This window comes from Vanacampus margaritifer, chromosome 20 (genome assembly GCF_051991255.1).
Source record: "Vanacampus margaritifer isolate UIUO_Vmar chromosome 20, RoL_Vmar_1.0, whole genome shotgun sequence".
Taxonomy (NCBI): Eukaryota; Metazoa; Chordata; class Actinopteri; order Syngnathiformes; family Syngnathidae; genus Vanacampus; species Vanacampus margaritifer.
The window spans coordinates 18,135,634-18,163,615 of record NC_135451.1 but is presented as its reverse complement, the minus strand read 5'-3'; the positions used below and the strand labels follow the sequence as shown (position 1 = coordinate 18,163,615).

Below are 27,982 nucleotides of genomic sequence, written 5' to 3'. Positions count from 1 at the left end.
AAAAGAATGACATTTGTCAATATTTTCATTATTGCATATTTTGGGTAAAGTCATAAAATTTCAGGCTGCAAGAATGACATTTAGGGAATCGATCCCAACTATCACAACTGGACTCAAAGCACGTGAGTGTTGATCAAAATGAAACGTTTGAATCCGCTTTCAAAACAAGTACAAGAAAAGCAGGCTCAATACAGTAGAGTCCGATGACATCTTTACGGCACACGTAAACAATCGTCCATCTATGGCTGGATTGACAATGCAAGGTTCAATCAAGAGACACAATTCCAATTGTGAGACGTGTCATGGCAGAAAAGCACACACACACACACACACACCATGGATTCAGATACAGTATCTTCAAATTGGAATCAGGTCGCTTCTAAAGGTGGAATGAACAAAACCCTAAGCCCAACCGCACACGTGACTGCAGCGTGAACATACGAAAGTGTAAAAACAGCAATATAGTGAGCGTAGAACAAGTAATATGAGAATTATTTTCAAAAGTGGTCTCACTCTCTCGGTCGTGCAGTTCAGCCAATAAGAAGCCCAGCGCGCTGCTTTCAATTTTTACAGTAAAGCCGACATAAAACAACAATTTGAGCACCCAAAAGTTCCACTTCTTATGAAAGGCCATACGCGGGCTAACAGAAATGAGCGGAACTGTTACAGTAACGATAAAATGATCATCAAGAGTCCTGCAGATGATAATCCGATTGAGCTGTATGCTGTTAAAACTCATGAAAAAAAAAAAAAAAAAATCGCTTAAAAGGCAGCACTAGACGAATCACGATATAAAGGACATAAAGGTTAAAAAAAAAATTAAAAAATATATTTATTAATTTTTTTTAAATTTGTTTTTTAAAAAAAGGAGAGCAATAATGATGTCAAATCGAATGAACAATACTGAGCTCTCCTGAAAAAAAATAAAATAAAAATAAAGGACATAAAGGTCAATCGGTGTCAATCCAGCCGAAGGGAATAGAAAAGTCGGGCATATCCACCACTTCGTTACCTTCTCCTCATCATGTCCATCACTTTCTGCCCTCCACAGTGAGAAGTAGCAGTTCCCCGCCGGCGTTGTCTCGGGACGTCAGAGCCTGCCGCAGTTTCTCCCAGAAGAGGTCGGTGCACTGGGCCGCTCGGGGCCAGCTCAGGAAGGTCCACTTCTTCAGCAGCTTCCTCATGCGGTAGTAAGGAGACAGCTCCCACACGGGAATGTCCTCCAGGAAGACCAGGATCAGAACATCCTTGTGCTCGTCAAACAGACGGAAACTGGGAACACATAGTGAATACGTGATCACAATAATAATAATTGTAATAATAAATCATTTTATTTATAGGCTCCTCTCAGGGCACTCAAGGTCAGCTGGTTAAAGTATAGATTCTTATTCATCAATTACAGCAAACATGGGGGGGCTACTTCATCTTTTTAAAATGGCCGTGAATGTTCAAAATCGACTTTGCATTTTGCATGGTTCATACGTATCTCTTTCTTTTCTATCAGTTTTCAATCCCCCTTTGAGTTTCTTCAAACGCGCATTGCAAATAAAATGTCTCCTCATTACCTGGCCACCTGAATCTCTCGGGAGCACCACTCACTCTCCAGATACTTGTGACTGATCACGCAGATGGTTTTTCTGCTGGCATAGATGGCCTCTGTGATGTTTTCCATGATGGGCTTCCCTGTAGGGCGAGCAAAATTAGCGCGGGAGCGCCACCCTGTGGAGCAAAGCCGATACTACAATGCAATCCTACCTGGCTCAAAGTCTCGGTGGTGCAGGCACAACTTCCAGCCTTGCTCTTGCTCAAGTTTGGGCAGCAGCTCCCGGAAAACCCATTCTTCATCGTGGGCGTTGTAAGAGACAAAGGCGTCATAGAGACACGCGGGCTGCCGGCCTCTGTATTTCCTCTTGTGCAGGAGCGCCAGGAAGAGGTGATAAGCGTAGGCCAGCTGCCAGCGCAGGAAGTGATAAGTGAAGGCCGCCAACTGGAAGAGGAGGACGGCGCACGTGGTGGAAATGAAGTAGATGAACTCCACGTCAACAGAGCAGGACCGGACGTCAAGGTCCAGCAGATTTGTGCCTTTCAGGTGCAGGGGGTAGTTGCAGACAAAGTTATAGGCGTCATAGACTTGGGTTTGGCTGCTGTTCAACCACTGGAGGAGCCACGTGTTGTCACAGTCGCATAAGAAACTGTTCCCTTGAAGATCCAAATACAGCAGAGCTGGAAGGGAGCTCATTTGCTCCTCTGTGATGACTGAATACTGGTTCTTTCGTGCTTGTAGGAACTCCAGTTTGCTAAGGTTGGCCTCCTTCAGGAAATCTAGCGAGCGAAGAGCGGTTTTGGAAATGTAGAGGCTGCGCAGGTTCTGGATGGGATCAAACAACCTGGGCGAGATGTCAGTCAGTTCATTTGTGCTGAGGTCAAGCTTGCGAAGGGAAGGCGTGTGCTTGAAGGTGTCTTGGTGCAAGGAAGCAAGAAGGACGTTCCTGGTGTCGAAAATCTGAAGGCTGGACAAACCCTGCAGAAAGTTGCGAGGCAGCTGGGACCGGCCTCGGCTGTGTTGTCCTGCCATGGCCAGGGTCTCCAGGCGGGAAAGGCCAGAAAACGGCCCCGAGGCCAATGCTGAGCTGCTCTTGTAATTGATGCGATTGTCCAACAAACTCAACCTTCTTAAATTGATCAGATCATTGAACACGCCTGCGCTTATCTCCGTCTGTTGGAGCTCGTTGGATTGCAGCAGGATGTCGGTGAGCATCGTCAGACCGATGAAAGAACCGTTTTCAAGTTTTTGGAGTTGGTTTCTCTGCATTGATAAGTTCTGGAGAGACCTCAAGCCCTCAAACGCTCCCCTTTCGATAGCCGTGAGCTGATTATTATCCAGTTTCAGCTGTCGAAGATGTGGAAAGTCCATTTTAAAAGCGCCGTTCAGTTTTGTGATTCGGTTGGTCTGCAATTTGAGGACCTGAAGGTTGCTCAGATCTTTGAAGGCGCATCCCTTCACGGCCGATATTTTGTTCTGATAAAGGCCGAGCACTCGGAGTTTGTCCAGATTTGCAAAGTCTTCACAAGTGAGCGAGCTGATGTTGTTGGAGCTCAGGTCCAGTTCTAGAAGATTTGTCAGATTCCTAATGGCGGGTGGGACCAACGAGAGACTGTTCTGGCTGAGAGTCAAGCTCCTCAGACCCGGAAGGCCCCTGAAGGAGTCGTTGGCGACCTTTTTCATGCCATTGTCAGCTAAATCCAACTCTGCCAGCATGAGGGAGGAGCAGGGTTCGAGCAGACGGGAATCAAGCAGCCGGAGCTTGTTGCGTCTGAGCTGCAGCCGAGTCAGCGTCGGGACGGTGCAGGACAAGTCCAGCAGTTCTCGGAGGTTGCATTTCATGGCGTTCATCCGGAGAGTGCTCAGCGAGAAGTTGAGGCTCTGAAAAAGCGCTCTGGCGTCTTTCTGCGCCAAGTGAAGCCCGCCGATATCGAGCGTGGTCACCCGGCTGAGCGCCGCCGGTTCGCCAATCTCCCACAACAACTTGCTTCTTCTTGGTGAGCCGCCGATGTTGAGCCACGTGAGGTTTTGGAAAACATCTGCGCCAATCCTGAAGACGTTGATGTGATTTTGGGACAGATCCAGGTATGCGAAGGCCGCTGTGCTGTTGGTCAGTTCCCAAGACCGGAAGATGGTTAAACCGATTTTTTTGAGAATCAGGTACCGGAGATTTGGGAGATGCTGCACTGCATAGTGAACATTTGTCAAGTGCTGCAGTCGGTTGAATGACAGGTCCAAGAAGGTCAAATTTGTCAGCGGCTTAAAGGACGAAGGGGCCACAGTTGCTATGACGTTGCTCGTTAGTCTCAGCTCAGTCAGGTTGCTCAAACCGTCAAAAATATCTGCCAGTTGAGTCAGCCGGTTATTGTTGAGATTCAACTTTCGGAGCGAGCTCAGGCTGGCAAAGGCACCTTTTTCAATCTGTGAAATGTTGTTGCGCTTCAGGTCTAACTCAGTCAGGACCATGTGATTGATGAAATCCCCTGCTCGGATCTTGGATATTTTGTTCACACCCAAGTCAAAGGTTTTGACCCATGCCGGCAAATAACGAGGGACGGCTTGTAGTTTGCTGGCCGAACAAATGGCGTTGCCGTTGCTTATTCGACAGTCCTTCAGTACGTACCCAGTGCAAGAGTTCATTGCCAGACAGAAAACAGAACAAAAGCTAAACCACCAGGATGGTCCATTTCTAAACCTTTCAACGTCCATCTTCATCTTTGCTCCAAAAGTACAAACTAAGTCCATTCAGGGAGTGACAGCTTTTGAAAATAGTTTGAAAAGTGATCATCTGCAAATCAAAGAATATCACCAAAAGGATTAAGGAGCGGAGGAAGACCTGGATGGCGTCATCACGGCTCTTCATGCGTCCCGAGAAGCTGATGAGTGCGAGCATCTGCTCTTGGACTTTCTGACAGAAAGCGACAAAGTTTCCTTTCTCTTTGTGAGATTCCTGCTTTGCGTGGCACGAGGGAGGAATTGAGAGCGCGGCCGGGAGCTTTCTTCACTTGGAAGCGGATCACATGTCACAAGAAGCAACAATGCAATGAAAGTTTACTTTCGCTTTGGATTTCCGGAGACTTTCTGCTCTGGGCTCTCCAAAGAATGACAATTTAAACACTATATATTGGAACTTTTTGATTAAGCAATGACATTTCAATATTGGTAGCATTAACATCACAATCATTAAAATGTTATTCTATTTAATGTCATGACTTTTCTTCTCAACTCAAGTATTAAGATTGCTGAACATACAATTCATATTACGTATGAAAAAAATTTTGAAACACCGTTAGTCATAAACTGAGGTGGAAATGTACATTGTTGCACATTCTGTCATTTTTCCTGCCAGTCATTCTTGGAAATAGCAGATGTTGTTCTCCGCAATGTTAGTTTCCATAGCAACTGGGAAAAAAAAAGAAAAGAAAAAGGAAGCGTGTACCTTTTACTCGCATCCGGCTGTTTTTCAAGTGAATAATTTGCTTTCACTTCACTTGAAGCTTCAAAGGATCAAGTCCATTTGGTGACACTTGAACAGAAAGAGTGTTAAAAGAAGAAGAAGGAGAAAAGAGAAGCAAGAATAAACAGGAAGTCACGTGAAGTCAACGCAATCCCTTGAAATTCACCAAGACTCCGTCGGCGCCGGACACCTGCACATCATTCACCGATCAAAGTTCAGAGACACGTTTATGGTTTTGGGTTCCACTTTGGCCACACTTAAGAATGTTAATACTTCCAATTGCACTCAAGACTGACTCTTTTATTGTTTTGATGTTTAATATTAGCTTTGGGTGGTGCGAATGATGTGCACCCTCGGTGCACTTTTTAGATTTTGGGTCTCAGTTCTAACCTGCCCTGAAGTATTTATGATATACACCATAACTCCATTCAACAAAAAGTGTGCTTATGTCCATGCACCCAAGACTCTCCATGGCTTACGCCAACAACCCAAACTAAACTTGGCTCCTCCCCCACATGCAAAGCTTGTCTTTGAGTTAAGGTGTACGTATCACTTTAACTTACCACCTTGCCAGGTTCTTGTTTCCCAGGATGCTTCAGAAAAAGCAGCAAAGTTGGCAACGTTTTTTGAGAGATTTTTTTTAATGGTTTAACTTATTGAAACCCTGAAACGTATAAATGCGTTTTTTGGTCCTTCACTCCCCAAAACGTATTTATACTTTTTTTTATTTATGCTAGAGCACACAGAAGGCTTTGATGCAGCCTCTGAACTGCAGAGAATGGGTGAAGCAATGGTAATAATTAAAAAAGCGGCCAGCAGGTGGCAGCAGAGTATGAGATCAACCAGGGCCATGTTACAAAAAAGCTGATTTCTAAACAGATTTGTGAATAATGATGATGAAACTCAGCTATATTCTGATGCTAATTGCTGCAAAATGGAAACAGATACAAATATACTTTTTTTTCCTGATGAAAGAAGAGACTAATCTTATTTTGGTCGGTTCCATGTTTTGATAGCTATCAAACGCAATATTCTGTGGGCCTTGCAAAATCAGTCAAAATACAGTAAAACAGCTGGGAGGGAAGGGGGTTGCTTCAGTGAAAATGGCTGTCACTGTATGAGTTATATTCCTAATGCATTTGAATGGGCGTCAATTACAGCGACTGTACATTAAATAAATTGTTAAAACAGATTGGATAGATTGGTCCAGCTTGTGATCGGATCGGTGATCGTTATTAACGCGTCGATTGGCTACAAAATCGGCCAAAATCCTAAAGCCCGTCCATTTGTACACTTCCATGTTTTTGTTTTGTTTTATTTTATTTTTTTTGTTTATATTATTAGCAAGCATCACAAGCATCAAAGGGGACTTTAAAAATACCTTGACGGGAGTCCCCAACGGAGGAAGTGGGAGTTTAGCAACTCTCCTCTGCAGCCAGGAGGGAAAAGAGCAATGAGGGAGAAGGAGGAGGAGGTCAGCTGAGGATTCATTACGTTTCGCACACGAGCCAGCTGAAGGGGGGAAAAAAAGTGGTGGTGTTTCCCTGCCACACACACACGCACACACACGGAGTACCTCTGGAGGATGACATCTTCCCTCCATCCTATCCGGACCACGGTACGTTGCCTCATAGTCATAATGTACGTGCGTGTGGAACCACCCACGGGGCGCGTGCACCGCCTCATCACAGAGAAAGAGAGAGAGAGTGTGTGTGCGCGCGCGCGTGTGTGCGACACTCTTGCACAGCCAGGCAGGACGCGCACACACCTCCACACACACGCCTCATCTCACCGTCTCCCGTTGCCAGGAGCCGAGCTGGAGGAGGCGAAATGCGAGCGCACAGACTCATGTGAGAGGCGAGCCAGCTGAGGAATGTTCCGGAGCATCACCGGACGTCCGCAGATCAACGCCGCCCCGTTGCGCTAAGCCGAGCCAGAGGAGGTGGAGGGGAGTTACCTGAAGGAGGGAGGGGGGAGATTTCTTTTTTGGGGGAGGGGGAGAGAGAGGCAGGTGAAGGCGCAAAGTTTACCCGATGGCGCTGGTGATGGAGCCGGTCAGCAAGTGGACGGCGAGTCAGGTGGTGGACTGGATGAAAGGTGGGTGAGGACAACATTCGATCATGCTTGACGTCAGGTCACCATATGTGCACCTTTCCTTCGTATTCCGACCATTTTCTGTGAACAAATGCTTGAAATGACAACATTTGCAATTTGGGAGCTAAGCTGTCAGTAGTTGGTAGGATAAAACATAAAAGTAGGAATAGCAAAATCAAAGAAAGAGATCATTTTGCAGTGGTCTCAATCAATGTTGATCAATATGACGTTATTATCCATCGTTATACAGAATCTGCCAATTTGACAAAGTATCACATTTGCATTAAGTCTTTAATTTGTCTCGATTTTCAATGTGAAGCTCAACTACTATAATTTGCATAGACATGTTTCATGCATGTGATGCATTGGATGTACTGTAGTAGATAAATATAAGTTATATAATAATATATAAATCCAATATAAATATTTCCAGTAACATTCTTTCCTACTTGCACAATATTCACTACTTAGCATCCATCTACTATGATGATGATGATGATGATGATGGGATGATGTCATGACGACAGCAGTGATTGACAGCCTGACAACGTTTGATTTCAAAAAATGTTTTTTTGCGTTAGTGGCTTCCCTGAGAACAAATCTTTCTTGACTCACATTTGCCAGCAGATGACAGCTTGCAGCCGTGCATAATTCAGCCGCCTGCGCCCGCACGGGCATGCCAACACTGCAAAAACTATCTTCTCGCTTGTGTACCTGTTGCTGCAGACAGCCGAGAACAATGACAACGATTTGGACGGATGAACACAACATACTGGAAGGGACAAAGAATTGAATGATGATACAGATTGGATTAGGAGCTCTCTGAATGTTAACCCTCAGGCTTTGTTTGATAGTAGTGCAGGTTGGACACATAATTTAAAAAATAAATAAATAGATATATATAGAGAGAGCTTCTTTTACGACATTTCCAACAAACATTCATCTAGATTCAACAGTTTGTTTGCTTTCTCGATCTTCTATTTCTAATACTACGGTCATTCAGCGCGGGCAGAGCTCCATGTCCTCAATTCAAACGTAATCTCCAAGATCAATAGATGGGATGCCAACTTCTTAAAATCACAATCATGAGATCGATTTTATCCACTCAAGTGCCAGTAAGCCAGTAAATGCCTTTTTCCAAACAAAGAGTATTACATGAAATTGATCCCTTGTCAAAAATGTACATTTCGAGGAAAAAAGTTGTCATGTTATGACAATCAATTAGTAGTTAAGTCTTAATATATTATTAAAATCAGTTTAACTAGGGCAAAAGTCATCTATATCCTTGTAAGATTCTGTTTAATCTGGAAAATAGTCTTTAAAAAAAAAAAAAAAGGAACCATATGTACTTAAAAGGAACTCCTTTTGCTCTTACAATAAACTTTATTCCTGTAATACTCCCTTCATTTTTATTGATGCAGGCATGTCGGAGGGCTAAGGCAGGCAGGACTAATTTGGTTATGTTATGTACATATTAAGCATTAACTCATTCACTGCCATTGACGGTTGTTGACGTCAAAAATTCATTTGAACTATATTTATTAGTTTTTTCCCACTTTTGTTAAGAGTATGAAAACTTGTACATTTAGAACGGATATAAAAAAATATATTAATTGTGAGTTAACTCATGAAGTCATGCAATTAATTGCGATTTAAAAAAAATTATCGGCTGACGCTCCTAATTTCTAATAATCTTTTCTTTTTTTTTTTAAATCGCCTCAGGCGGTTACATTTTTTAATTGTAATTAATTGCATGACTTTAATAGTTAACTCACGATTAATCATAAATTTGTTCTAAATGTACAGTACAATAAAAAAATTCTAGGTTTTCATACTCTTGTTAACAAAAGTGGGAACAAAATTGAATCTAATAAAAATTGTTCAAATGAATTTTTGACATCAATAGCCGTCAATGGCAGTGAATGAGTTAAAATGATACGCACAAGCTACATTTATTGGCAATTATTTAGCCAAGCCCGAGCATCCCATTTTGACAAAAACTGACCTACATAAAATGAATGGTAATCAAATGACTAACGAGGTTGACTATTGATGTTTCGTCGTCTGAAAATCAGGCCAAGGATGTGTCATTCCGTGACGCGCAAACAGGAATCGTGATGGAGATTGTCACTTTTTGCGCGAGGTTAGCGCTTGGTCATGTGCATATGGCGTGTGTTTATTTGTGTGCGTGTGCTTGGTAGGTGGGCGGAGGCGAGTTGTTGGTCTCAGAGCGTCTGTGCTCAACAGCTGACAAGGCCGACGGCTGCCCACCCGCCCTCAACACAACACAACACAACACAACACAACACAACACAACACAAGGACGCCGGCGCACTGCAAAGCTTTGCGCATACTACGACATGCCGGAGAACACGCGTGTGCCGTGCCCTCATGTACTATTTGATCCACGTTGGGCCTCTCGGGTGCGTCTGGCAACACTGGGAAACACGATACACACTTTACGTGTGCCTGTGTGTGTGATAACGGGCAACATATGCCAGGGGCATCGGGGGGCCAAAGGGTTCGGGCTTTGTTGATTTGGCGATTACGTCCCCATTGCAATTCAGGATGTGATGCGACATGGCTGAAAATGCTCACAAAATAAACGACTGTCACAAATTGCCGGCAACCTATCCTCGGTTATTTGCTGAAAATTCACCTGCATCTGTTTTTGTCACGACACAGCGGCAAAGCACCATTTTGAAGCCAAAAAGGTATGCTGAAGTGAGGGAGGAGCTTCATTTAGTCGGGACTCATGCCGCATTCGAGGGACGTGGCAAGTCGGACTTTTCGAGCACCGTATGGTGTCGATAAAGCGCTATTTAAAAGCAGTCCGTTTACTTGAATCTGACATCACTCGACAATAGCAAATGCCATGACGAGACCGACTGAATGGCAAACCAAGATTATAAACAGATCTTTATTTATTGTTACTTTGATATAGTTAGATTCAAGTAACACGTGAGTTAATCAGAACAACAATTTATTGGAATCAGCCATCTTTGTTGCTTAGATTTGCCGCGAACGCTTTGCAGTCGCAAGTTGGACAATCCGAGAAGAAATCAAGACTTCAAACCTTCCTCGAATGAAGTCATAGCCTTGCGTGTCTGTGTGATTTTTAAGGGGCGTGGCCAAGTGAGTGATGTCAGGAAATGGATTCAAGTTCTGTTGGCTGTTCAATGTTAACGTTCCTCACGAGTGTTTTCATTTTGCATTTGCATGTGACTGTTCGGCCGATTTTAGGTGGCATTTTTTTTTTCTGTATTCAAACAGGGCCTGCGCCCTTGCAAATATTGGTTAAAAAACTTACTCGTACCATTGCCATGCAAACTAGGGAAGAGTTTTGTACAAATAATCCAAAAACCCGTCACTTGGCACTCGGGATTTAAACTGGCAACCTGCAAAACACATGACAACATAACCAGAATAGCAAGGCCACATCTGTTGTTGTCTACCTCTTCAACATTCAAGGAGTCACTGCAGGAACTCGTGTGTGTGTGTGTGTGTGTGTGTGTGTGTGTGTGTGCGCGCGCGCGCGCACGTGACGGACCATTGGAGGGTGTGCGTGTGTGTGTGCGCGACGGACCATTGGAGGGTGTGCGTGTGTGCGTGGGAGTTTGGCCGGCCTGCTCTTGTGAAAAGTGTGCATCTGTGGGAGTCAAGTGCGTGAGTCAGCTATGTATGAATCATGCTTTTTTTTTTTCCCGCTCGCACTTCAGCACATGCGCGCGCTTTTGTGTTCCGTGCGCAAACATTAAACTTTCATCTAAATTGCATTGAAACTCTGGCGACACACACACGGAGCAGCAACACATACAAACAGCGCATACAAAATGACACGACGACGACGACACTTCATCAGCTTACAGTAGTTGCACTTAATTATGCAACTTCCCTTCCAATGGAGGCGAGTGCTGCTCAGCATGTTGTGTGGCATGATGCGGTACTACATGAAGGCATGCACGGGCTTCTGTCTTTAGGAAGATCATGGTAAGAAAACGTTATTAACGGGGCTTGACTTGCCCAAAACAAAAACTTTGTGCCGGACTGAATTCTACCGACACCTGGAGCTGGAGGGGAGAAACTTTTTGGAAACTTTTCGTGGGAATGAACCGGAGAGTAATTCAATGCTTAAAACAGTTGGGTTAAAAAGTAACCCAAATTGGGTTAAATATCTAACCCAACACTGTGTACAAAAGGGAACAGGTCAATACTGGGCAAGAAAAGGCTTACAAAGTTATCAGTATTGATGTGGTTAAAAATAATACAATTAGCAACATTGACATCCTGAAACAGCCAACGGATTTTTACCTTTGCTGAGGACCAGCAGTGGCTAAGAATTGTATAAGGCTCCCCAACTGGACCTTACTTTCCTCCCTGACTAGGAGTTGAACTACACAATCCGAGTGCTGAGAAGTTTTCATTACGTTTTCTAAGAATGTTACATCACATTTTCTTTTCAAAACGGTGTCCAAAATGGCGACCAGCTTCCAATCCAACCTTGGGTCAAAGTACTGTAACCTGATTAAGAGCCAACCTTCAATTTTGTTAACTCCTTTCCTCGTCCCAATAACTGCAGTCAATTCCCATGGAAATTGTGCAACCCTACAAAAAACCCAATTGGCCCATTTCAAGCAGAGCCAAAGAACGAAAAGTGAACCCGTGCTCATGCATTTCTGCTTGATTTTCCTGCTAAACTCCCAAAAAAGCTGACTGAGAAGTGATGGTAACCTTTGAATGAACGCAGAAGGCAAACGTGGACTCGGACCTTTAGTGTGATTGCAGAGCGAGCTGCCACTGTATGTTAAAACGTGCGTTCCACTCCCAGCGCGGGCGCGAGCGCGCACAACGCCGCCACTCACAATTTGCCTCGTCCTTATTCACGGGCATCGGCGCCTCTACGCTCCGCCAGCAATAACCGACGGCGATTACGGCCGCAGAGTGCATCTGCCGACCCCCCCCGCCGACTCCTCCTTCTGCTCGCGAGCCTCTTTCAGCAGCGGAGTAACACTCTGCAGCCCGTGAGAGCCAACATTGTTTTAAGCGGCTTCATGTCTACTGGGAGGCGCGATTAACACTCGCTGGGAGTGCATAAAAAATAGCTGAGAGGGGCTGGGGGGGGGGCACAAGCTACTTTGCATAACCCTTACATAGTGTTCAGGTTGAATCTGACACGTTTTGACATTTGACCACACAGTTAAAAACACACACAAATGTAAACAAAAAACCTTTTAGAAATAATTCTAGTTTAAGTTGCAGCAAAAGTCAAATACATCACTTTCTTTTATTTGCTCGTATAATTAGGCCTGAACCAATATTCAATTGACAGTATGATTGCTGCAAAAATATCACAGTATTAAAATTACAGCTTAAAAATATCATTTTTGGAAAAATGTGGGTAAATAAAAACAGCATTTTCCCCCATGAATCTATTTTATTTTGAAACAAAATATAGACAATTTGGAACAGAAGAAATGTACCATTTATATAATATTTTTTTGCAATATTCTTCATCTGTTTTACTTTTTAATAAATCACAGTGTCCCATCACTGGTGAGCTATTCATAGAAAAGATTTGTGGGCAACCTATGTTGCCCTTGGGGCTAACTAGTACCCTGCTGGGACCATTGTTTTTAAGTGTCCCAACACATTTGCACGGAAACATGGACCTGTTGGTGTGAACATCGAAATCAGAATGACATTACGCTGTTTTTATTGCGGTAAAATCAAAACAGGCCAAATTAGAACGGAACAGTATTAAAAAGTAACTTTTTTTTTTTTTTTAACGGTCTCTATATATTGCTGTGAATTCTTGATGAATGGGGAACACTGTACGGCGTTTGTGATTTCATTTGTAGAATGGGACATCCACAAGGGAGTGTGTATTATTGTGTGTGTGTGTGTTTGCAATTTAACAGCTGCTTTTAGAATTTTCCTTCCTCGTGTTTGCATCTGGCCTGGAGGGACTTTGACAGATGAGTGCGTTATGGAGCTCGGGCTTAGGGCAGCAGGGGAAATCAATGCTTGCTCCTTCAGAGAAGTGTGTGTGTGTGTGTGTGTGTGTGTTGCGTACTTGCCCTCCAACAGGCGTGTTTGTTGGGAGGTCAGAGGCTGGACACATTCATTGTTTCGGCACAGCAGCTCTGTGAGCAAAGTTTCTCTCTCTGCATTAACAACTGCACAAACACACACGGAAGAAAACATCAAGTTGGCAAAAGTCTTGCAACAAACTGCCGCTTGACCTTTGTTGTGTTATGGCCGTTATTTGCTTTGACTGGAAATATGACCAAACACATAGCTTAGCCTTTCAGGCTGCTAGCTACATGCTAATGCTGAGTCTATAAGCCACAGATTGGACACATTATACAACAACACAAGGCGTAAGAAAATAAACCAATAGTCAGCCATATATCCTTTATCCTCTGCATAGAACGACTACTATTAGTGCCGTAGTGTTGAGCTGAGAGGAGTTGTGATGTGTAAATGAATCGTATCTCATGACTGTCTGGTTGTAAAAAGCAGACACATCAGAAAGCAGCACAGTGCATTTGCATTTTTACATTTGATGCAGTGTTTATGTCCTTGCCTTGCAATGCGTGTGTGGCAGGCCTGGATGACTGCCTGCAGCAGTACGTGTGTGTGTTTGAGCGTGGCGGCGTGTGCGGCGAGAGGCTACTCAGAATCAGCCACGCCGAGTTGGAGGACCTTGGAGTGTCCCGCATCGGACACCAGGAGCTCATATTGGAGGCCGTCGACCTGCTCTGCGCACTGGTAAGGTGGCCAACGCAGGTGCAGAAACACTTTAGGGACGCATTGATTTTTTTTAAATAATTTTAAGTGGTGTAGAGGCTGCGCCCTCTTTTGTCTTGGTAACAAAAAAAACGGAACTCCCCATTTGCCAGGGAACTGTTTCATTTCAATATCAGCCACCTTTGTGCATTGCGCAGAACTCTGGCCTGGAGACGGAAAGCGTCAGGACGCTGGCCCACAAGCTGGGCGCCTCGGCTAAAAACCTGCAAAACTTCATTTCGGGCCGCCGCCGCAGCAGCCAATCGGAGAGCAGGACATCGCGGCGTCTCCCCAATGACCTGCTCACCTCCGTGGTAGACCTCATCACCGCCGCCAAGAGCCTGCTCGCGTGGCTTGACAGGTGAGACCAAACCTGCCTTTTAGGCAAACCCCGGTCAACAATTCCCGGTCGGTGCCGCAATATGCAGCACCAACTGATAAGCAACTGGATAGTTGTGTCAGGAAAAGTATCTGGTGTCAAACAAATCCTGCGAGAGATCTCGCTGGCATGGTTCGCCAAATAAGCATGCTTGCTTCAAGCTGTCTGTCACACCTACTTTAAGGTTACTGTTAAGTTAACGCATCAAACAAAAGAGAATGAAATATTTAAACACCAAAAGGTTCAACCAAAGCAAAAAAAAAAACATTTTGCCAATGTATCAAACTGACGCAGCATTGCGCCAACTACAGCCGAGGAGGACTTACTCGACGACAGATTTTTATTTTTTGAACAAAAATATCTTTACGCTAGCTTTTTTATTTGACCATTTATGGCTGAAACACCTCCTAATTAGTAGATAAACACCTTCGCTGTTCACGATGGGTACTCCTGCAAGCCTCTGGCCAACAGAGGCAGCAAATCCAGGTCCAGAAAGTAAATACCCTGCCACAGTTTGGCTTTAACGGGCATCATGGAAGCTAGCTAAGGAGCTAGCTAGTTAGCACTTGAAGCTAAAGCCAATAGTTTTCAGACTGTATTCGGGTTTGAATTTCTGCAGATGTGACATCATGTGCGCATATTGTGGACGTGCAGAAGGCTGATCCAAGATCACATTTTCTGCATTCAGCAGAAATGAACTAAACATCCTGACTTGAAACACCGCAAAGTTCAACCCAACCATACAGTACAAAATGATTCACAGACAGAATTCACTCTGCTACTTTTCCTGCCATTTCTTGCTATTAATGACACTGCATCTCTTACAAATTACAATAGATTGCGGCACTACACTTAACACGGTTGTAAAAACACATGGGAAAAAATGTTCAGCGTACAAAAAAATTGAACATTAATTTAGGCCATAGCATTGTCTAATAGAGGGAAAAAAGTGCATTGGCGCCATCATGTGGCACCTACAGGAAATTACGCACCTTTATGGGTGGGTGTGATTGACTTGCAATTTTGTCTATTTGCACAAATAGATGATAACGTCTGCTCAACACAGCGCGACAAAATGACCAACTTACTTGATCGTGTAGTGCACAATATAGCGAGTGTGGGAGATTTCACCTTGCACAGCGTGCGTTCGTCCAAATCAGCGTCAGCCTGTCGCCGTCACAGTCCATCACATTCTTTCTCAGCAACACGAGGTTAAGATTGATTTAATGCCACCATCTCGTCCTCGTCCTCGCTGTCGCTTTACTTTATCGCGACTCCACACAACAACAGCCGCACAAACCAAAGGTCTCCAAATGCCAGACGCCCACTCCGGTCCTCGGGTCCTACACACACTGGCACACACACTCCCACATCTGCATGGACCGACACACACTTATGCAAGCGCGTGCACGCGCGCACAGGCGGCCGCCTACGTAATAATGATGCAACTGTAAAACGGCAGCGGGGGATCGAGGAAGGAGCTGCCGGCTCTTCATTACCGAGACGGCTTCGACACGGCGGCGAGGCCTCCGTGTCGTGTCGGCCTTCCAACGTGGACGTCTCAGTCAATCGGCAAGCAAAGACGTCTTTACTGTACGTGGGCGCCGCCGCTCCCCATCATCATTTGCAGGCTTGTGCGTCACGCCGCCGGCCAACCGACGCAGCGCGCACGTGCCAAAGCAAAAGGAAAGTTTTTGCGCATCTGTCAGGGAGAGAAAAATCACACCTCTTCAATTTCCTCTTTCGATGCACTTTTGCAAGCACTTGCCCATGAATTATTAAGATGACGCCACAGTGCGTGGGAGGATTGGCTGCTTTATTACGGGGCGACTCGCTGACAATTGTCACCGCTAATGCAATTTTAATGGCGAAATAGCTCATATGCTCAAAGTGAATTAACTTGGACATTTAAGGTGGGTCTTTTAAAGAGAGGTAGTGGAGATGTGGACTGTTGCCATAGCAACAAGGCTTGAAAGACACCTAATTCATTCATGGTAAATATCCTTAGCGGGAACTAATATATAGTATACCCGCCCTTATTTTAAGGGATCGGTACGTATGATCGGTCGCCCTCATGTAGTCATTTTGCAATTAGGAACCAGAAATCAGAAGAATAGAAAATTGGCTACAAAACACAGAACGAAAATTGCCATTCATTTCATGCAATTTCAAGAAAACATGCGTCTTTCATTACATTTACTGTCATTTGGGGACATTTTATGCATCAACATATTAGTGGTAATTGGTATCGGTGACTACACTCAAGAGTCAGTACTCGTACTGGTATTAGTCTGCATTCAACATCCCTAATTTATTTTATTATTAAACTAAGGATTGGTGAAAATAAATCTTAATTAATCAAGATCTTGGGGTCTTATAAGGGAGGCAAAATTGGGGACAGCAAAGACGCGGAGGAACGAGAACCAGGGAGCATAAACAAAAATGATGCAACAGATTGCGAATAAGCGAAATATTGCCCATCCATAGCCTTATTTAAGATCGTGATTTGATATGTTGTCGGCTCCAAGAATGATTTAAAGGGAACGCGTTGTGTCTTGTGCCAGCATAGAAAACAATTCATGGCATTTACTTTTGTACTTCTACTTAAGTACACAGTGCGCCTACTGCGGCATCCAGCCAAATGAGACCACAGATCGGCAATAAGCAGGTGTTGCCAATCTCTTGATATGGATTTGCTTTTGGAGGATTTATCGTTCATCGCTGCTTGCAAAATGGAGTTTCGGAAGTCTGACGGTTAGCCAACACGCTGCGTAGCCTGAGGTCCTGCGCGCGTGTGTGTATATATATATAGCAGTACGCAACCTCAATAGCGATGACCCACATGGCACACGCGCAGCAGACTTGCCGAGGACGCGAAGCCTCGGCCCAACGGGGAAATCTGGGTCTTCAGAGCAGCCAAGTGTGTCTCTGTCCTTGTTTCACTCATTTCTGGTTTTGTTTTGAATCGTTGTTTGGATTGACTATTGTCGGCAACTTGTCACGACCACACTTGAATTTGTTGAAATTCAAGTAGAGCTGACACTGGGACTATTTCTATTCAATTTTTTGCGGCGTTTACAAAAAGTGAGGAAAGACAAGAGGAAGGCCGTGTGAGGCCGGCAAATGAGCGCGTTTCAAGAACAGAACCAGCCCAGTTCTCTGCATCCACCCACAACTGTCCACTAGATTCATTGTTGATCGCATACCTCGGACTCGTCTTGGAACAGATGTTGAGCTATTTGCAGTCCACCTGCAGATGGATCAATTACTGGTAAAACTAGCCAGGGTGATTGCACTGGTGTTGCAGTCCAGCTGATGCTGATTTTTAGATGCTTTAAATGTCGATACCGAAATAGTGGTATGTTCCTACCACTGACTAAATAGTTACCGGTAACTGATTAAGCTTGGTTCTTAAACTTTTGACACCAATTACAAAGTCAAAAAAACATGGAGCTCTCAAGTAGTATTATTGTAAGCCACCGTAGCACTAGGAAAATTAACACCTCAATCTATTAATACATAAAAAGGTACTTGGAATTTTTTTTTGACAATGTACTAGTTCTAGAATGCAAAAAAAAAAAAGACTTAATATTTGAAAACAATTACTAAAAGATTAAATGCAAACTGAACTGCGCAGTTGAATGCTCAAAAGTGAGCGTGTTATCTTGAATTTGCAACCACTCTGGAGGTGTACCTAATCAGGTGTCCCCGTGAGTGTTGTGCACGTTTGAAAAGTTGCTTGTCCTTCCCGTGGTCACATGATCAAACGCGGCGGGAACATTTTGACGAGCGTTACCTTGCTTCTCCGCAGGTCTCCTTTCGCTGCGGTGGCCGACTATTCCGTAACCCGAAATAATGTCATCCAGCTGTGCCTGGAGCTCACCACCATCGTGCAGCAGGTTAGTGGAATACTTTGTGTATACATCGTGCGTGTGTGTGTGTGTGTGTGTGTGTGTGTGTGTGTGTGTGTGTTCTATCCGATTTAATGACTTCAAGTGGGCTGCTGTTGTGCTTTGTCTTCTCTCCCTCCCTTTGTGAAAGCCCAAACTAAGACGTTGCTTAAAAAAGTTTGATGAACAAGGCGAAAACTTTATTGACAGCTAGCACTAGAGAGGAACAGTCAATTGGAAGAACTGAGTCGGCCGTGTCCCAACAACTTTTTTTTTATTTTTTAAAACCTGTAGAAGCCAATCGTAAGACATTGAGCCCATTTGTAAAATACTACTATCCACAATTTCTCATTATTTGATCACGTTATGAAAGTCCACATTGTGCTGTTATGGCAAATTGGATGTGATGCTCAGCAAGACTTTTTGTTGTTGTTGCCCATTGTTTACTCCTAGTCTGTCTTTGAGGAATGACGGGCTCGTAAATACAAGACAAGCGTGTCTGCGCGTGCGTTTGCGCGGGAGTGTTTTTATTTGGCAGAGCGCAGGTGAGGGGTTGACCAAGTCAAGGTGCAGACGGCATATGGAGGTGTGCAGTTGCTGACGTTGTGTTTGTGTGCCCCCTCAGGACTGCACCGTGTTTGAGACGGAAAATAAAATCCTGCATGTGGTGAGTCGGCCGTCCGTTGCAGCCGCTTCACATTTCAGTCAACGCCGAAAACACGAGTTCTTAATAAAAATAAATAATGAATAAAAACTCTTGCTTTAGTGCCAACACAAGATCGTTTTTCTCTCATTTCAGTGATAAGTGCATGTATTTTGCAAATAAGGATGATGTGATAGGATGTTAATTTTTAATATAGCGCTGGAGGGTTCATGCATATTTTCATTTCATTATTATTTTTTAAACTTTCAACGCCTTGGAGCTTTGGTAAGATACATAAATTCAATTTAAAAGATGAAAAACAGAAGTCACATATTTGTATTTACACATCAATATTTGTGTCTGACAAAATGAGACTGCTCGACTCATTGCTTTAATGAATGTCACTTTTTAGTGGATACCCATTAAATCTATTTTAAAAGTTTTTAATTCATGTCAGTCCAATTTTGTTGAGTGGATGCTCATTATGAAATTCCTTCTTTTACTTTGTCATTACACATTAAGAAACATGACTATGCTGTAAAACAAACAAACAAACAAAATGCTTTATGTAAATGAAGGACATTTTTTGCCCTGCATAAAGAGGAGCTATTGTTGTGAAATATTTTTTTTTATAATTTCATAATTTGTCCAACACAAATGCAAGCAAAACGCATCAAAGCCTTGCGACAGATACTTTATTTTATCCACTTGGGGAATTGGGTATTAATTAATTTGTTACGTTACTGGTGGAAGGACCAAAGCATTCAAGATCATTTCTAACAAAGCGAACAAAACCGAGGATTTAGCGGTCGCGTTCGTCTCTTCTCCTTTTTTTTTTTTTCCGTCTCTTCTCCTTATGGCGGACTATGAAACCAGCGGAAGTTTTCTCACCCGCCATTTTGCATGCTCCAGTGCAAGACTCTGTCCGAGGTGTGCGAGCACATCGTGTGCGTGTCGTCGGACCCGCTGGTGTCTCAGTCGGCCCACCTGGAACTGGTCCACCTCAGCAACGTCAAAGCCTCCGAAGGCCTGGTAAGCACGACACTTGAATTCAGCAGGAGAAATCGCATGAGCAACACAATGAGATCGAGCACAAGAGCTGCGCCAGTTTGATTATTATCACCTTCAAGGCCGAGTTTTGGATACATTGGATCTCATTCAATTGGATGTGTGGTGTATAAATGGCCAGTAGGTGTCCATGTGACTGTAAACGCATTGTGTTCACCAGGGAATGTACATCAAGTCAACCTACGACGGCCTCCATGTGATCACGGGGACTACGGAAGGGGTGAGAAGCATAAATGAAACAAAGAAAGAAAATCTAAGAGCCAAGAAATGAAAGGAGCAAAGTGTGCCTATGGCCGCCTGCCAGACCTTGAAGGATGCAGTAACCCGTTTCCAAGAATATCTGCAAGCTGACATCATATTCGCTTGCAATAGCGTTGACATGAGAGTGCACAAGTGCTGTTAACTTTCTCGCTCGCGCCAAGCGGGGATCGATACGCTCGCCGTCGACTCACACGTTTCGTATTTCTGGCTTGCTTGTAGTCTCCGGCCGACCGCTGTAAGAAGATCCACGCGGGAGATGAAGTCATTCAAGTCAATCACCAGACTGTGGTGGGTTTGTGCATCGCACACGTACACGTTGTGCTGTCTGGAGTTGATGTCGAGGGAAAAACTGCAAAAGTCAAATCATTTTGAAAAAGGTTATTCTTTGTCTTTAATGTGGAGATGTACAGGACACTGAACAGCCAATCCACTCAGATCCATGTCACAAACAGGGATGTGATTTGACCAAAGTGAAATTATCTGAAAATTTAGCCGGGGGTCTGGGGGCCGCTGGCACCCAGCTAGGTCCAGGGCAGTGCCCTGGTGGGGGGACAAGGGGGGCTTCCCGGAGCTCATGGGTTTTCCGTGTTTTTAAGTACTTTCAATGCACTCACATGACAAAGAAATAGACAAAACAGCATCATAAATTTTCAATGTATATTGAACTATCCCATATAAAATGGCAGTTTTAGTCAACTCAAAATCAGTCACATTCAAAAACATTGGACTGCCTTTGCTTTTAAAAACTATCACTGAGAATATCATCATATCTTTTTTTTTTTTTTTTTTTTCTTTTTCTTTCTGGGAGATCTCAGTATTGATCATTTGAAATGTCATCATCATTGTTCTCCCTTTTTTTTTTTTTTTTGTATGTGTGTTTGTGCGTGATGAATATCATCATATCTAACTAATGTGATTACTAAGTTAACACATAAATAATGTTGAGTTCAAATTTCATGAACAAATAATTGTATCATGACCAAATGAAAAGTAACTCATATTAGAGCATACCACAAATGTCTTTGTTATAGCAGAAGATGTTATCTGTCGGAGTCATGTGCATACACAATGAACTACTAAAAAAAATAAAAAATAAATAAAAAAATCGGATTTTTTTTTTTGGGGGGGAGATAAAAAAAAAAGCGGAATTCCGCGAATTAGCGGAAAAATCACATCCCTGCACAAATTCTGTCTTTCAATGAGACTGCAAGAGCAGGATAACTCATTTGTTGACAAGAAATATCGTGATGGACCTCAAGGGAGCAATTTCATTCTCTCTAAAACTGAACATTGTTGTCTTTGCAAAGGCAGCATTTAAAAAAGAAGTGAGTGAGTGTATAGTCAAATTGAGGGCAGGTTACATAAGAAAGTTCTTTAGATAGTCTGGCCGCCGCCGCCGCCGCCACCGCCACCGCCACCAATCATCACAACTGGCAATTGTGCCTCACGCCCGCAGGTGGGCTGGCAGCTGCGCAACCTGGTGGGCTCTCTGCGGGCTGACAAGGGCGTGGTGTCCCTCACCCTGAAGAAGCGGCCGCAGAGCACGCTCAGCTCCGCCCCGGCCCTGCTCAAAAACATGCGCTGGAAGCCGCTGGCCCTGCAGGTAGGACGCGCAGGCGCTCCATACCTTTTGTGGACTTGTGCCGGCCCACTTTGGCCCCCCCGCGAGCGTCAGCTAAAGCGTGTGTAATTAGGTCAGAGCGCTGGTTTTGTTTGCCGAATGAATCATACCAGAGGGACTGGGGAGACAGATAAGCGAGCGTCCATTGGCATTTCCAGGATTGTCATGAATTAGCACATGTAAATTCCTAATTAACGCTGATTACACACACAAACACGATGGTGCGCTCTGCCAGACGGTTGCGTTTAGAAACGATTGCAGGTTTTAGTCTCCCTATAGCACCTATAGCGTGTGGGTCACTGTATTAAAAAAAAGAAGAAGATCGTTAATGGCTTAAATTCATTATTTTGTCCTTGATTGCTTGTGATCTTATTTATATCTTGCCCAGCGTTGTTTACGTGGCGTTTACGGCATCAGTAAATCCGGCCCATTAAACTGCCAAGTGCAATGTTTTCACTACCCATAAAAGTGATGCTGAGAAGCAAGTAAAGATGAGTTGAACTGCAGAGCCATAAAAAATAAAAAATAAAACAGTAGAGGTTTTGTCAGAATGTTAAAGTCGAGGAATTTGCATACACAAAATGTTCAATCAGCAGGCAGGCAATGTTGTTCCACTTCAGTCCTGTAGGCGGCAGTAATGTGCATTCCTAACTGTAGTGCCAACTGCAACACACACAGCAGGCTTTTTAAAATCCACAGCATTTCATCATTCTGTTCTTTATGCTGGGTCACTGCCCCAAATGGCCCCGATAAAAACAGACATAACCTGTAGTTGCAAAATTTAGAGGCGGTTTTCCTTGACATATGTGCCACCCTGGCCGTGAGAAATGGATACGTCTTGCCTCAGTGATCATTAAAAGTAAAACATGGTTTTCGGTACTTTGTGATCCGTTTCCTGCAATGACTTCTTATTTGCCCTTTTCCAGCCAACCAGAAGCCCGGGCAGCAGCTCGGCCACGCCATCGGGCACCCCCACCAAGACCTCCGCCCTCCAGGACCTTTACATTCCCCCTCCGCCCATGGAGCCATACACACCCAGGTCAGTCAGGCGACACACCTTTGTTGCTAGCCATCCGCTTTCAAGAACAACAACTGGATTGGGATTGATATCATTAAAAAGCCTATCATTCATAATGATTCTTGCTGTGTGGCTGCCGCAGAGACGAGCCGGTCCGATTGTCCGGAGACGAGGCGTCTCGCGGCCACAGCGGCGTGGCCAAGCGATCAGATTCGCCCAACTCCTTTCTGGATCAAGAATCCCGGAGGCGAGAAGAGGACGAGCCGGTTTACTGTACCACGCCGACATATAGTAAGCGCTTGTGGACCGGTGCCGCGCATTCGTTCACTTTCTCCGGAATTGAGCCACTGGACAAAAACAATCCAGAAGCTGAGAACACTCGATGAGGCTGTGATTGTGGATCGTGGCTGCTTGCAGGCAGGCTCAGGCCCATTTCCATGCCTGTGGAGTGCAACTGGGGGGGCGACTACGAAGACCCCGCCAAGCTTCACCGAGAAAGCCGTAGAGGTGAGTCACTTCCTTGCTAGGCCCGTCATGGGTCCTCGTCTCGACGCATGACAAGATTTGGAGAACAGCAGAGGTTGCAAAAGTTTTCACACTGCACTCAAATCATCCAATCCCATAAACGTTTTTTTTTCTTCAAATGGAATCCAAACGTTACCTACCGCTGACGAATATATTCGTCAAGTACATTGTCTGCTTGTAAACCATTGCAATGACCAACATTTCCCCTGTAGACTGTTGGAAGACAACATTTTTGGCATGAATCATAGACAACGTAAAACCTTCCAACATGACCTTAGATGGGGAATGCTTGCTGGTTCATGTTATAATTTTTTCCCTCCTTATAAGTTTATGTCTAAAAAAGTAACACGCCTATTTTAAGTAAGGAGTTAAATAAAATAAGTTAATTGTTTTGTCAGATTCAGATGCCTGAAAATTCTACTGAACTTAAGTATTTATACTTTATCGCTTGCCGCCATTTGAGATCAGTGCACCTCCATGTTCTGTAATTGTGTGTGTGATTAGCATAAGCCACAACATGGCAAGAGGACCAGAGGTGGCTGGCAGCTTGGCACAAAGGCAAAGAAAATCAAAGACAGGCTGGCTTGGCTGCAAGGGATAAAAATATAATCCATACAAGCAGACAGAGGGATGAGACCCGGATGAGAAGAAGTGGAAATAGGCGAGGAAAAAAAAAAAAAAAGACTATTCTTTCTGACCTCCACACGAATCCCTCACACTGTTGCCATGGCAACGCTGACAGCAGCTCTTGTCGCTTCCCTTGGCCGCCCGCTTGATGCCTAGCAACCAGGCCACCACAGGGAGGGACGAGCGGTATCATAGAGGTAGCGAGACCCACAACGTTCTTGAATGAGCATACACACGAAGCACGCACGCACGCACGCACGCACGCACGCACGCACGCACGCACGCACGCACGCACGCACGCACGCACGCACGCACGCACCCAGGTCCCTTGATACCTGTATTTAGTCTTCATCATTTCACACAGTACTGTAATTTACCCCTTCAGAGCTTTCATTTTCCTTGTACGTCACGTAGCGTATTTGCGGCCAAGAAGAGACTCATAAAAATTGTTCATATGAAGTTATGAACGACAGATCTTTTCGCAACGTATTAATAGACTGTCTGACGTTAATACAAATGTATGGCTAATCTTTAGTCAATGTTCCAGAGCTGTTTCTCAGGGAGCCTCTGCAAATGTGGCGGAATCACAGACAGTTCTCAGGACTGGTACAAGCTCGCTCTTGAAAACTTTTAACATCGTCTCATCAAAAACGCACACATTTGTGGCACGTCGAGTTTCAAAATCAAAGTCAGTTTCAAAAGAAATATATTCTCTAAGTCAAATAATAATAAAAAATAGATAAATGCACCTTAAGCACTGCAACAACTACCCCTCAGGTACTGAGGTTTCCTCCCACATTCCAAAAATATATCGCTTCAGTGAAGACTTTAAATCGTACTTTGGTGTGATTATTTGTCTGTTTGTGTTTGGACTAATAATTGGTTGTTGGTTTCCACAGAGGCGTCGCTGTTGCGTTATGTGGGCCTGACAGGCGGCGGCGGCGGCGGCGGGATGGAAGAGCGGACCGTGTCCGACGACTACGCCTCCCACACGGCACGTCCGGGCAGGCGCACCAACGACACGGCCAAGCGCGCCAAACGGCGCAGCCACCACAGCCAGAGCCCCTCCCACTACATTCTCCAAGCTAATCAGAGAGAGTCACCACCCAGAGACCCCGCCTCCATTTACCATGTAGGTCGCTTTGTTTTTCGACGCCAAATGTGAAATGGAACAAACAGATCCACTCTGCCTAGTTTTTTATTTAACACTTTGGTCCGTCTACTTCGCAGCTGTATTTTAATGTTGGTCATGATGGTCGCAATTCGAGCGCTAAAACATTTCCTGGTATCTGGTACATAAAATATTTCAGAACTACTGGTTTAATCGAATAATCCAATCCAGTTTATTACAAACCTTTTTAGATGGTTAATTACTTTACTGTATCACCAAGTAAAAAGCACAATGAAGTGTCTGACAGCAGAGTAGTAGTTGGTATTTTTACGGCTCAGCCTCCTTGCACTTGCGGTACATTTTTAAAGAATGAATCCGATGCATGCTCTTCCCAGACAGAGCAGCGAGTGACCTTAGCGAACGCTGACGCTTCATGTCCACTCGGCCGACAGTGATCTTATACGTCTTGACGGCATCTCCTTGCAAAGTCTTTTTGCATGCGCGGCTGCTGCGATGGCAGATGGCGTGCCAGTGGACGTGGGCGGGCCCTCGTCAAGAGCCCTAGAGAGCGACGGCCGGCGAATGGCTGAGCTCCAGGCACCGATATTTGCGGCGCTCCGACATCGGCGCTATTCAGTTCTGGTCATTTTTTTTTTAGATTAAAAGGGAAGGTCAAGTCAAGAATTGAATTGAATTGTTGACTGAAAATGAAAATGCTAATTGCTCAGGGCTCCAATCACGGCTCATCTGTGTTTGGTCATGTGACGTTTGTAAGCTGAGCTCGCACTGTGATGTCATTAGTCAACAGCAAGTAACAAAATGGCCACCCGCTGAGATGGATAAAAACAGATGAATTTTGCTGATTGTCAGCGTATTTGTTTTCATTTCAGTTTTGATTGATTAAATACGATGTCCTGGAATTACATTTGTAAATATATAACAATGTAGTGCTAATTCTATTTACAGAATGACACTTTACAATATCAGGTTGTTTGGCCGTTTGGCAAAGCTGAATTGATGTAAAATAAGCCCCTCCTTGCTAGCTAAAGAGAAAAATGTAGCCAAATTTTAAAATCTGCGATAGAGTGAAACCACAAAAGGTAAATTGCGTTCTAGTGTACCGAGTCCAACAATACTGAACTTCACACATCAGACGCTCACCAAACATACGTGACTTCATGAGACCTGCGGGTTCAAGCGTGGTCAAATGCCGCATACCCTTTTCCCGTCCTTCTCCCTGATCTACGTGGGCTCAGGTCCATCCATTGTCAATTTTTGCCCCGTGTCATCTCTGCTCCTCAACATCTTGATATCCGTCACATTTGCAACGTAAAATGATTCGCAGCCAAAAAGGTCACCGAGTTAATCAACATCCTCACAGCCTGATGTGCCCTCTCAGTGTCTCTTCTTTTGTTTCTCTGACAGACGTATCAACAGGCCTCCTCGCTGCAGACAAAGACGCGGAAAAAGAATAAAGGTAAGCCAGGAAGCGGCTTGGTCGCTTTTTAGCTTCAGTCAAGCAAGCTTGAGGGAAGCGACTGCTTTTACACTTTACTTTGACATTCATTCAAAGAAGTCTAGTGAAACATCTCGCAGACGATTCGTCTGAGCAGAGCTGTGATCTTTGCTGACGTTAACGCAGCCGCCGCCAGCACTAAATGAGCAACCCTGCCAGCGAGTTGACGTTTCACAGCAGATGCCTGCAACCGGATGAATGTTGCTCCCATGTAACCAAATTATAGACCACAAATGTTCACGGCCTTTCAAAGAATGCGAGAATGTGTAAATCAAAGGCAAGAAAATGATGGGGGGAAAATAACCAATTTTTTCTACTTTGGGACCCATAAGGAAGAATTGTTACTAGTACCACAATAATAAAATGTTAAATCAGTTTTTTCTAACCATTATTTATAAACTCAGGTGCAAAACCAAATACATGAATATTCTGTTGTACAAATGACAACAAAACTTTAACTAATTTTATCTTCTGTCATCTAGTGAAAGAGTACTTAAAAGTTCACTGTATGACTGTAACATTGATAAACACATATATTATTTGTAGTCAAATTTATAATCTTTTTTAAATCACTTACAGTGAAATTGGTTAATGTCTTGAAATACTCCAAATGATCTTGCACAGCACATTGGCTGGGAATCACTTTTTACCAGTAAATTAATGTATCTGTGACTATATGTCAATTAAAAGTGAGCAGTATTATAATCTGATAATCATTGATGTAACTATGGTATTGGATCCCATTAGCAGCGAGTCATAACAAATGCATACATGAAAAGGATGAATGTATGATTGTAGGCGGCACAGTGCAGTGCGTATTTCACAAGTAGGCATTAAGTGGGTGGCCTGCTTTCATTAACTAACCTCCTCACACCAACATAATGCACAACACAGATAGCCATCAACATGATACAAAATAGTAATACAACATCACACCTTATGCTGCGAGAATGAATGGCATTCAACATTCAGATAACACGGCAGTATTCGATTGGTGCCCAAACACCACACGACTTCCACAACAAAAACAACAGCATAAACAAGGCAGTTACATGAAAATGTATTTTCTACTCACCACAAATTGACAACTGTAGAACGCTATCTTTGTTGTTCTTTCCTTTCCTCGTGTTGACTTTATCCGTGAGTCTTTTTGTTTTAATACACTCTGGAAAAGATGCTGACAAATATACACGTCCAAGAAATTAATGGTGTCCTTTTCTCGGCTTTGGGCGGAAGAAAGAAAAAAAAAATCACAATGCTGTTGTCTTGTCTTTCGGCTTAGCGTACCTACGAAAGTTAAGCTAAAGATATGGCTAACCATGTGGTTAGCTAGTTGCACTCCCGGTAAGTGGAAAGTAGCGACGTCACAGACACCTGTTCTCCCGCCCCCCCGTCTCGATGAACTCAAATCGGATTGGCTAAACGCCCTGCCATGAGCAG

At 44.1% G+C, this 27,982-nt stretch overlaps 2 protein-coding genes across 4 annotated transcripts in view; one reads left to right on the top strand and one right to left on the bottom strand.

Moving 5' to 3' along the window:
- Window positions 1–7: 7 nt before the first annotated feature.
- tlr22 (toll-like receptor 22) lies at window positions 8–27,913 on the bottom strand. Of its 2 annotated transcripts, XM_077554237.1 has the most exons (13): window positions 27,618–27,913; window positions 20,316–20,473; window positions 19,687–19,824; window positions 15,394–15,964; window positions 13,168–13,270; window positions 7,710–7,814; window positions 7,031–7,175; window positions 6,577–6,957; window positions 6,382–6,512; window positions 4,983–5,069; window positions 1,756–4,542; window positions 1,566–1,683; window positions 8–1,272 (listed from the first exon to the last, which is right to left on the bottom strand). In XM_077554237.1, the coding sequence occupies exons 11-13, from the start codon at window positions 4,286–4,288 to the stop codon at window positions 1,032–1,034; spliced, it is 2,892 nt and encodes a 963-aa protein (XP_077410363.1). In that variant the 5' UTR covers window positions 4,289–4,542; window positions 4,983–5,069; window positions 6,382–6,512; window positions 6,577–6,957; window positions 7,031–7,175; window positions 7,710–7,814; window positions 13,168–13,270; window positions 15,394–15,964; window positions 19,687–19,824; window positions 20,316–20,473; window positions 27,618–27,913; the 3' UTR covers window positions 8–1,031. The 2 variants fall into 2 exon arrangements, with proteins under 2 accessions (XP_077410363.1, XP_077410364.1); XM_077554238.1 differs by lacking the exons at window positions 7,031–7,175; window positions 7,710–7,814; window positions 13,168–13,270; ... (2 more) ...; window positions 20,316–20,473; window positions 27,618–27,913 and having other exon boundaries at window positions 1,756–5,069; window positions 6,382–6,429; window positions 6,577–6,599.
- Window positions 6,487–27,982, top strand: part of cnksr2a (connector enhancer of kinase suppressor of Ras 2a) — a 38,350-nt gene continuing 16,854 nt past the window's right edge. Inside the window, exons 1-15 of one of the 2 annotated variants that reach the window (XM_077554233.1) lie at window positions 6,487–6,618; window positions 6,809–7,097; window positions 13,702–13,865; window positions 14,042–14,244; window positions 18,074–18,161; window positions 18,778–18,819; window positions 19,708–19,827; window positions 20,024–20,083; window positions 20,344–20,412; window positions 21,581–21,727; window positions 22,672–22,784; window positions 22,906–23,054; window positions 23,181–23,270; window positions 24,815–25,047; window positions 26,452–26,503. In XM_077554233.1, the coding sequence (XP_077410359.1) occupies window positions 7,034–7,097; window positions 13,702–13,865; window positions 14,042–14,244; window positions 18,074–18,161; window positions 18,778–18,819; window positions 19,708–19,827; window positions 20,024–20,083; window positions 20,344–20,412; window positions 21,581–21,727; window positions 22,672–22,784; window positions 22,906–23,054; window positions 23,181–23,270; window positions 24,815–25,047; window positions 26,452–26,503 (1,594 nt within the window). In that variant the 5' untranslated portion in view covers window positions 6,487–6,618; window positions 6,809–7,033. Of the gene's footprint in view, window positions 6,619–6,725; window positions 7,098–13,701; window positions 13,866–14,041; window positions 14,245–18,073; window positions 18,162–18,777; window positions 18,820–19,707; window positions 19,828–20,023; window positions 20,084–20,343; window positions 20,413–21,580; window positions 21,728–22,671; window positions 22,785–22,905; window positions 23,055–23,180; window positions 23,271–24,814; window positions 25,048–26,451; window positions 26,504–27,982 lie in introns of those variants that run through there. The other variant, XM_077554234.1, reaches the window with a different exon arrangement.

Excerpts from the sequence above, each read along its gene's own strand:
- tlr22 (XM_077554237.1), bottom strand. The coding sequence starts at position 4,288 with ATGGACTTAGTTTGTACTTTTGGAGCAAAGATGAAGATGGACGTTGAA. Across the intron at positions 1,684-1,755 it reads CCACCGAGACTTTGAGCCAG|GGAAGCCCATCATGGAAAAC; the intron begins GTAGGATTGCAT and ends CTCGCCCTACAG. Across the intron at positions 1,273-1,565 it reads CGAGAGATTCAGGTGGCCAG|TTTCCGTCTGTTTGACGAGC; the intron begins GTAATGAGGAGA and ends ATGTGTTCCCAG.